The sequence below is a fragment of the Pongo abelii genome, chromosome 2, assembly GCF_028885655.2.
Source record: "Pongo abelii isolate AG06213 chromosome 2, NHGRI_mPonAbe1-v2.0_pri, whole genome shotgun sequence".
Taxonomy (NCBI): Eukaryota; Metazoa; Chordata; class Mammalia; order Primates; family Hominidae; genus Pongo; species Pongo abelii.
In genome coordinates, this window is record NC_085928.1 from 139,390,260 (window position 1) to 139,400,292 (window position 10,033).

The 10,033-nt window shown below is 46.4% G+C and overlaps 2 protein-coding genes across 4 annotated transcripts in view; both read left to right on the forward strand.

Moving 5' to 3' along the window:
* Positions 1–8,757, forward strand: part of METTL6 (methyltransferase 6, tRNA N3-cytidine) — a 56,333-nt gene extending 47,576 nt beyond the window's left edge. For 2 of the 3 annotated variants that reach the window (XM_054550192.2, XM_054550193.2), the window contains exon 6: positions 8,514–8,757. In XM_054550192.2, the coding sequence (XP_054406167.2) occupies positions 8,514–8,742 (229 nt within the window). In that variant the 3' untranslated portion in view covers positions 8,743–8,757. Of the gene's footprint in view, positions 1–2,107; positions 2,306–8,513 lie in introns of those variants that run through there. The other variant, XM_054550188.2, reaches the window with a different exon arrangement.
* On the forward strand, positions 5,233–5,708 carry LOC134761141 (non-histone chromosomal protein HMG-17-like; the record flags this gene model as incomplete). The annotated part of the gene is made up of 1 exon (XM_063722658.1): positions 5,233–5,708. A coding segment is annotated over one exon (432 nt), but the record flags the coding sequence as incomplete, so codon positions are not given.
* Positions 8,758–10,033: the final 1,276 nt, after the last annotated feature.

A 10,033-nucleotide genomic window follows, 5' to 3' on the forward strand; every position in this document is an offset into this window, starting at 1 on the left:
CTGGACTCAAGTGATCCTCCTGCCTCAGCCTCCCAAAGTGCTGGGATTATAGGTGTGAGCCACCGCGCCTGGCTATCTGGACCTTTAAGGAAAAGTTTGTTGACCCCAGTCTAGATGACTGGTAGGGGAATGGTCAAGCTAAGATATAGCCATATGATGGAACAGAATATAGTCAGTGAACATTGTGTCTAAGAAAAAAAGTTTTCAACATTTTAATAGAATGTTCACATTATAATTTAAGTTTAAAAAAGCTAGATATAAAATTATACAATCTGTTCTGAACTATATAAAAATATGTACAGAAAAATACACTGGCAAGAAATTCAGTACCATAAAATATTTTCTTTTTTTTTTTTTTTTTTCCCCCAAGACGGAGTCTCACTGTGTACCCCAGGCTGGAATGTGGTGGCATGATCTCGGCTCATTGCAACCTCTGCCCTCCCGGGTTCAAGCGATTCTCCTGCCTCAGCCTCCCGAGTAGCTGGGACTACAGGCACGCATCGCCACGCCCAGCTAATTTTTGTATTTTTAGTAGAGACGGGGATCTCACCATATTGGCAAGGTCTTGAACTCCTGATCTCAGGTGATCCACTCCCCCTCGGCCTCCCAAAGTGTTGGGATTACATGCATAAGCCACCGCGCCTGGCCTAAAATATTTTCATTTAGTTTTTTTGTTGTTGTTGTTACAGAGACAGGGTCTTGCTCTAGCACTCAGGCTGGATTTCAGTGGTGCAATCATAGCACACTGCAGCCTTGACTCCTGGGCTCAAGAAATTGTCCCACCTCAGTCTCCTGAGTAGCTAGGGCTACAAGCACACACCAGCTAATTTTTACTACTTTTTGTAAGATGGGGTCTCATTATGTTGCCCAGGCTGGTTGGGCGTGGTGGCTTCCACTTGTAATCCCAGCACTTTGGGAGGCCGATGCAGGTTGATCGCCTGAGGTCAGGAGTTCCAGACCAACATGTCAAAACCACGTCTCTACTAAAAATAGAAAAATTAGCCAGGCATGGTGGCCCATCCCTGTAGTCCCAGCTACTTGGGAGGCTGAGGCAGGAGAATTGCTTGAACCAGGAGATGGAGGTTGCAGTGAGCCAAGGTTGCAGTGAGCCAAGATGGTGCCACTGTACTCCACTGGGCGACAAAATGAGACTGTCTCAAAAAAAAAACAAAAAAAACCCAAAAAACTCTTGGCTTCAAGTGAGCCACCTGCCTCAGCCTCCCAAAGTGCTGGGATTAAAAGCATGAGCCGCCACACCTGGCCATAAAATATTAGTACTTTTCTGTACAACAACCAGAAGGTCAGAGATAGAAGTTTGTATGGGGAGAATTCCTCCTGCTGCGACATGGTCTGTGCCCTACAAACATAAGTGTCAGCACAAGGCAAGGGAACAACCAGGGGAAGGGAAAGGGCAACACCAATAATTCAGTCCTTTCTGTAGTGACAGTCAAAAGCTGCCCAAACTTGAAGGAGCTCCAAGAGGAAGATGACCAACCATCTGGGTTTGCTGACACTGTCTTGACTTTAGCATAGCAGCCACACATGGCAGGGAACTCCTTAGTGTGGGGTTCCCACAGTTGGCCACCCTACAACCATGCTGTACCCCACACACACCATTACATAGCCTTGGTTGGCCTTTGTGAAGTACCTGAGAATGGATTTGTCTCTTGTTAGATACTTCTCCAGTGGACAGTTGGGTGGAACACCATTAATCAATGAGTGCTTTTGTGCAAAACAGAAAAAGGACCTGCTCTGGGCAAATGCAGGCCTCATAGCTTGGGGTAACACCTTTGGTAGAAGGCAGCCTTCTGTTAGGCCCTAGCTGGAGCACACAGCTTGTCAAGCAGAGCCACGGCTGGAATTCAGGACCTTGTCCTCTTAGCAGGCACCTTCGTATGGTGCACAAACCACACATTTGCAGGCAGCAGACCTGCCACTCAGACTCCAGAGAGATCTGCTCCCTGTCCCAGGTGCCTCTAACATGCACAGCGCCAGGAAACACAAAACTCTTTCTTGAGCACTGAGTTATGTATTTTTGTCTAGGGACTGTGCCTGCTGTGTCTGTGAAATCCAAAATAAACACCGGATTTTTAATTTTTTCACACAGAATAAAGACCTACTGGAAATAGATGAAAAAGACATAAAAAGACATCTGGAGGGGAAATATCGAAGCCAAGAATGAGACTGGAGGTGGAATTCGGCCCTTTTATTTTGATTCTCTGATTCCAAAAAGGAACCTACTGGGCTGCAGGAGCATGGCGACCACCTCTGTCTCTTTACAGCAGCCCCTTACTCATGGGTGGTGCTGTGAAGGTCCTCCTTCCAGCCACTCCATCTTCAATTTTGTCACTGCCCATTCTCTCACTCCTCCTTCTGGGTGTCTGACAACGTGTTCATTAGATGTTTAAAATATGTTTTCTAAGTCTTTTTTCTATTCCGCTGCACATCCTATCTTTTTGTCTCTTGGAAATGAGGTAGGACACTGGCAGGACTTGTCTTCTGGTCACAATCCTGCTGACCAAAAGAAGGTGGTCCACACAGGATGAAGTGAAGAAACCGATGGAAACCAGCAGATGGCGACAAAAGCAATCCCTAGCCGTCCTCATTGCTCATTAGCATAGGACACGCCCACCGTGCCATGACAGTTTACAAATGCCATGGCAACGACCCGGAAGTTACTGCCTCTTTCCCTGACGACAAATTTTGTGGGTCATTGCCATGGAAAGGAGCAGTAACTTACTAGATCTTTCTAAATAACTTGGCCCTCAAGTTGCATCAGCTTGCCCCTTAATATGCAAGTAACTGAAACTGGGTACAAGTAGAGTTGCCAACAGCCCATACATTGCAGACTCTGGGCTCATTGCCTATGAGTTACCCCTGCTCTGTAGGGAGAGGTGCTATTCATATAAGATTGCTATTTAACACCACAGGCTTGTCCTTGAATTCTTTCCTGGGTGAGGCTGAGAATTCTTCAGGGCTAAGCCCCAATTATGGGGCTCGCCGTCCTGCAGCAGAATCACGTTCTCCAGTCCTGTCTCCCAATTCCCTACTTCCCTCTTCAGTTTTATAGTTTTTGTCATTAAACCTATCTGCTGAACTTAGCATGTAGGCATTTATATATATATTTACACATGCATATATGTTTGTTATTACATTTTTCCCTAGAAGTTCTATTTGGTTCTTTTAAAAATAGACTACATAGGCTGGCGCGGTGGCTCACGCCTGTAATCCCAGCACTTTGGGAGGCTGAGGCAGGCAGATTACGAGGTCAGGAGTTTGAGACCAGCCTGACCAATATGGTGAAACCCTGTCTCTACTAAAAATATAAAAATTAGCCAGGCATGGTGGCACGTGCCTGTAATCCCAGATACTCAGGAGACTGAGGCAGGAGAATCGCTTGAACTCGGGAGGCAGAGGTTGCAGTGAGCCAAGATCGCGCCACTGCACTCCAGCCAGAGTGACAGAGCGAGACACTGTCTCAGATTAAAAAAAAAAAAAAAAAAAAAATTGACTACATTGATTTTCATAGTTTCCAATTCATTGAATATATCAACAAGTTTGCCTTAAAAAAAATTCAGGCTGACTCTGTGTGCACTGCCTATGAGTTATCTCTGCTCCACAAGGTTAATAGTAATCTATAAAGAAAAATAAAATGAAATAAAATAAATTCAGCTATTTGTTTAAAAAGTCTACATCTGATAATTCAATATTTGAATGCTTTGCAGATCTGTTTCTATTATTTGTCTTTTTTTCCTGCCAATTGCCAGCCTTGTACTCTATGAGTTATCTACGACTATGTGCTGGTCACTGCTTTTGGGTTTTTTTGTTTTGTTTGAAAGTCTCCTTTTGTCACCCAGACTAGAGTGCAATGGCACGATCTCAGCTCACTGCAACCTCTGCCTCCTGGGTTCAAGCTATTCTCCCACCTCAGCCTCCTGAGTAGCTGGAACTACAGACGCCCACCACCACAACTGGGTAATTTTTTGTATTTTTAGTAGAGATGGGGTTTCACCATGTTGGCCAGGCTGGTCTCAAACTCCTGACCTCAGGTGATCCACTTCAGCCTACCAAAGGCTGGGATTATAGGCGTGAGCCACTGTGCCCAGCCTGGACACTGCATTTGAAAAACTATGTGTAGGAATGATTTGAGGCCTATGTTGAAGGCACTTTCCTTCAGAAAGTCTTTACATTTGCTTCTGTGAGGTGTCTAGGGGTGTAAGGGTCTCAAAGCACCTTAAACCAGGCTCAAGGCTTGATATTCCCTGGCCCAAACAATTAGCAATGTCTGCCATTTAAGTAAATAAATGAAGAATATAAAAGACACCCACAAAGCAGCCCAAACGCTCCCAAATCAGAGACAACAGTGTCAACAGAGGTCAGTTTTTGGGGCCCCCATGTTCTCACCTGATCAGTGAGAGCTAATAATGAGTCCTCTAGGCATAGCCAAAGGGCTTGTTGGTAGAAAGATCTGGCATCATAATGTGATGTGAAAGTTGTAGGTGGACTGGCAAATGTGTCAATCCATCGGACTGAAGGGGAGTGTTGGATTTAGATTTAAGACCTTTCTTTACTGTCAATGCTGTGTTATCTGTATTATTTTAAAAGAATCACTTGCTCTCTGGGCCTTGGTTTGTCCATCTGTGAAGCAATGGGATTGCACCGCATCAGTGTTTCCCAAATTTTAATGTTCACCTGTGCCCTGGGGAGCTTATTAAACTGTAGCTTTTGATTCAGTAAGCCTGGGATGGACTCTGAGAGTCAGTGAGTCTATCTAAGAAGCTCCCAGCTGATTCCAGTACTCCTGATCTGTGGGCCACACCTGGAGTAGAAAAGTTTTACGTAAACTCTACCTTCCTCTCCTGTACAAGTCTAGGCAAATAGGGACCCACTGATTAAACAAATCTACTCCCCAACCAGATAATTCTGCCTTGTATATCAGAACTGGGTTCCCATCTCACGTCCTCTAGAAAGCCTTGTCTGGTGTCTTTGTTTGCAGGGCATCCCACCAACAGCCTGACCCTAAGCGCTGTGAGCATGCCTCTGTCATATTGCACTGTAGTCACCTGTCCAATGTCAACATCCATGTCCCCAGTACTGATATAGTGCCGGGCGCATAATTGGAACTCAATAAATACTTGTCGTATAAGTAAATGGAAGAACAAACCAATGTAAGTTACAACTAGAGGTAGGAGTCAGGGGTGACTCAGCATATTCCTGACCAGGGCTTAAAAAAGTCAGATCTTGGAGCAGTATGAAGAAGAGGCGAGAACGAACCCCGGACCGACCAAAGCCTGTGCGCCGCTGCATCCGGCGTCCAGCACCTACGTCCCGCGTCCAGCACCTACGTCCCGCGTCCAGCACCTACGTCCCGCTGCCGTCGCCGCAGCCACCATACCCAAGAGAAAGGCTGAAGGAGATGCTAAAGGAGATAAAGCCAAGGTGAAGGACGAACCACAGAGAAGATCCGCGAGGTTGTCTCCTAAACCTGCTCCTCCAAAGCCAGAGCCCAGGCCTAAAAAGGCCTCTGCAAAGAAGGGAGAGAAGGTACCCAAAGGGAAAAAGGAAAAAGCTGATGCTGGCAAGGAGGGGAATAACCCTGCAGAAAATGGAGATGCCAAAACAGACCAAGCACAGAAAGATGAAGGTGCTGGAGATGCCAAGTGAAGTGTATGCATTTTTGATAACTGTGTACTTCTGGTGACTGTACAGTTTGAAATACTTTTTTTTTTTTTTTTGAGACGGAGTCTCGCTCTGTCGCCCAGGCTGGAGTGCAGTGGCATGATCTCGGCTCACTGCAAGCTCCGCCTCCCGGGTTCACGCTATTCTCCTGCCTCAGCCTCCCGAGTAGCTGGGACTATAGGCGCCCGCCACCACGCCCGGCTAGTTTTTTGTATTTTTAGTAGAGACGGATTTTCACCATGTTAGCCAGGATTGTCTCCATCTCCTGACCTCGTGATCTGCCCCCCTCGGCCTCCCAAAGTGTTGGGATTACAGGCGTGAGCCACTGCACCCGGCCTTGAAATACTATTTTTTATCAAGTTTTATAAAAATGCAGAATTTTGTTTTACTTTTTTTTTTAAAGCTATGTTGTTAGCACACAGAACACTTCATTATTTTGGGGGGAAGGGGCATATGTCACTAATAGAATGTCTCCAAAGCTGGATTGATGTGGAGAAAACACCTTTCCCTTCTAGTTTTGAGAGACTGCCTCTTGGCTCTCAGGAAGAGGGATTCCCTGACTTTGACACACATGGCCACCTTGGCACAAAAGCCTTGTGGTATAGAAAAACAAATTTGTTTTTATTTCTTCTTCTCCCTTTCCATCTTTCAGCATAGACTTAACTCCCTTAAGCCCAGACATCTGTTGGGACCTGACCCCTAGTCATTGGTTACCAGTGTGTGTCAGGCAATCCGGACTTTCCAGTGATGCCACTGAGATGGCACCTGTCAAAAGAGCAGTGGTTCCATTTCTAGATTGTGGATCTTCAGATAAACTCTGCCATTTTCATTTCACTTCCTGAAAGTCAGGGTCGGCTTGTGAAAAGTTGTTAAACAACATGCTAAATGTGAAATGTCAACCCTCACTCTAAACTTTCCCTGTTCAGAGCACCAGATGAAGACTTCATTGGGTTTATAGTGGCTTTCTGATTTTTGATAGTCCATTGAAGAAGGGAGTTTGAAAGTTGTTGTATACTGTTAACGATTGTCTGCCCACGTCCTGCCTGAAATACCATGATTGTTTATGGAAAGTATCTTTAATAAAGCTGGATACAGTTTGGCTTGGGAAAAAAAAAAAAGTCAGATCTCTGGACCAGGCGCAGTGGCTCACGCCTGTAGTCCCAATACTTTGGGGGGCCGAGGCAGGCAGATCATTTGAGGTCAGGAGTTCAAAATCAGACTGGCCAATAGAGATGGTGAAACCCCGTCTCTATTGAAAATATAAAAATTAGCTGGGTGTAGTGGCACATGCCTGTAGTCCCAGCTACTCAGGAGGCTGAGGCACGAGAATCGCTTGAACCCAGGAGGTGGAGGTTGCAGTAAGCCGAGATCACACCACCTCACTCCAGCCTGGGCAACAGAGCGAGACTCTCAAAAAAAAAAAAAAAAAAAAAAGGCCTCTGTCTACTCTCAGAGTTGGAGATATCAACTGGGCTCCTGTTATGGACTGAATTGTATCCCTTGTTCATAAATTGAAGCCCTAACCTCCCATCCCCCATGTCTCAGTTTGCAGATGAGGCCTTTAAAGAGGTAATTAAAATTAAATGAGTGCATAAGGGTGGAGTCCTAATCCTCCAGGACTGGCATTCTTATAAAAGAGGAAGATGCACTGGGATGCACATGCACAGGGAAAAGGCCAAACGAGGACAAAGCCAGAAGGAGACTGTGGGCAGGTCATCGAGAGGGACCTCAGGAGAAGCCAAACCTGCCTTCCTCTTGGATTTCCAGCCCCAGAAGTGTGAGAAAACAAATTTCTGTTGTTAAAGCCACCTAGACAATGGCATTTTGTTATGGCAGCTCCAGCTGACTAATACAGCTCCTGACCTGAGAGTGGAATGGGAGCCTCCGGTTTCTAGGCTTCTCTGCCTGAACAGAAGAATTTCTCACCTCCCAGAGGGGGTGCTCAGCTTCGTTCAGCTGTTCCTCTGAGGCAGGAGACGAGATTCTCCTCTGGGCTAGTTTTGTTGGGAAGACCAGAGAAAAAGGGCTCTTCCAGATGGAATTTGTGACACCCCCCAGCATTGCTGATTATTCTTGGTGGGACATGTCTGAATTCTAAAACTTGACCTTCAGGTACCACATTCTTGCCTGTTCACTTCCTCCTAGTAACTATACCCAGATATTGTCTATGGCTATTCCTGCCTTTCCACATTCTCTCTTTCCACATTTTTTTTGGAGATGGGGTCTCACTATGTTGGCCCAGCTGGTCTCAAACTCCTAGGCTCAAGGTGATCCTGCCACCTTGGCCTCCCAAAGTGCTAGGATTACAGACGTGAGTCATCACACCTGGCCCACATTCTCCCCTATATCTCACGGGCTAGAAGCCTGGAAACTGCATTTCCCAAACTTCCTTGTCAGCTGGGTTCCTTGCCAGGTAGGTTCTGCTAGTGGAAGGCACTTACATGAAGTTGGTTGGAAGGTGGGAGGGAGAGGCCATTTTTTTCTGTTTATGACATTTATCACTAGGTATAGTAGGCAATTGTGGGCCTTGCAATGGTAGGGTACTGGGGCGAGGGCAGCAGGGGTGGCTCTGGGTAAGTAAGGGCCCCAATGGCTGTGGTGGCTATTTCAATAGCATGAACAGGTGGGCTCTTGGCTGCCTGCCCAATGGGAAAGGCAGTGATTGTCGTGGTAGTGGCAGCATCAGCAACACTACAGATGCATTTGTTGTGAGTAAGCTCATGCTCATGGGCTCTGGGTAAAAACTATTCTCTCCTTTTTGTCCCTCCAGCCCAGTGGGGGTTCCAGAAGCTTCCTACAATCATTGGTTTTTTAATAGCATCACTTTCCCCCAGGGTCACGGAGAAAAGCTGTGAACATCACAAAAATGGTCTGAATATAGAAGACCTTGAGTGCCAGGTAAGCACCACATCTGCACATCGTTCACATCCAGTGACTGTGCTTGCATTATTGAAGTGCAGGAGGTGTGGTACTAACAAAGGGATGACATACCTTCTATTCCTGATTGGATGCCCGGACACCCTGGTTCTAATCTTAACCTCTCCACTCTGCATAGGTGAATGATGTGCCTCTCTGGGCCTCAGTTTCTCCATGTGTAAAATACTGTGATTGAATCACATAGTTGTTAAGCATAGTCCAGCTCTGAAACTATTCTGGGATTAGCTCTTCAGTGACATAGTTTAACAGAATCTTCTGGAGTCAGCAACAACTCGAAATAGGTGAAATAATTGGAGTAATTGAAACTCATTGACTGAATGTTTGTCACCCCTCTGCACCTCCCCTCCCCGCCAAATTCACATGGTGAAGCCCTAACCGTGTGGCTGTATCTGGAAATAAGACTTTGAAAGAGGTGATTAAGGTTAAATGAAGTGAGGTCACAAGGATGGGCCCTGATCTGATAGTAGTAGTGTCCCTATAAAAAGTGGAAGAGGCCAGGCACGGTGGCTCATGCCTGTAACCCCAGCACTTTGGGAGGCCAAGGCGAGCAGATCACTTGAAGTCAGAAGTTTGAAACCAGCCTGGCTGATATGGCAAAACGCTGTCTCTACTAAAAATATAAAAATTAGGCGGTTGTGGTGGTGGGCATGGTGGCGGGCACCTGTAGTCCCAGCTATTTGGGAGGCTGAGGCAGGAGAATCGCTTGACCTGGGAGGCAGAGATTGCAGTGAGCCGAGATTGCACCACTGCACTCCAGCCTGGGCAACAGAGTGAGACTCCATCCCAAACAAAAACAAAAAGTGGAAGAGACACGAGATCTCTCTCTCCTTGCATGTGCATTCAGAAGAAATACCATGTGAGGAAATAGGGAGAAGGTGGCCATCTGCAAGCCAGGAAGGGAGCCTTCACTAGAAACTGAACACTGCTGGAACCTTGAGCCAGTAGAAAATAAATGTCTATTGTTTAAGCCTACTCAGTCTGTGGTTTTTTTTTATGGCAGTCCTAGCAATTAGGGGTCTTTGGCAAGACCGCAAAGTGGAAGCTTGGACAGTCAGCCACAGATGTTTGGTTTGGTTGACTTAATTTCTTTTTCTTTTTTTTTGAAATGGAGTTTTGCTCTTGTTGTCCAGGCTGGCGTCCTGATCTCAGCTCACTGCAACCTCCATCTCCCAGGTTCAAGTGACTCTCCTGCCTCAGCCTCCCCAGAAGCTGGGATGACAGGCATGCACCACCACACCTGGCTAATTTTGTATTTTTAGTAGAGACGGGGTTTCTCCATGTTGGTCAGGCTGGTCTCGAACTCCCGACCTCAGGCGATCCGCCTGCCTTGGCCTCCCAAAGTGCTGGGATTACAGGCATGAGCCACCGTGCCCAGCCCATTTCTTTCTTTTTTTTTTTTAAGACACAGAGTCTCACT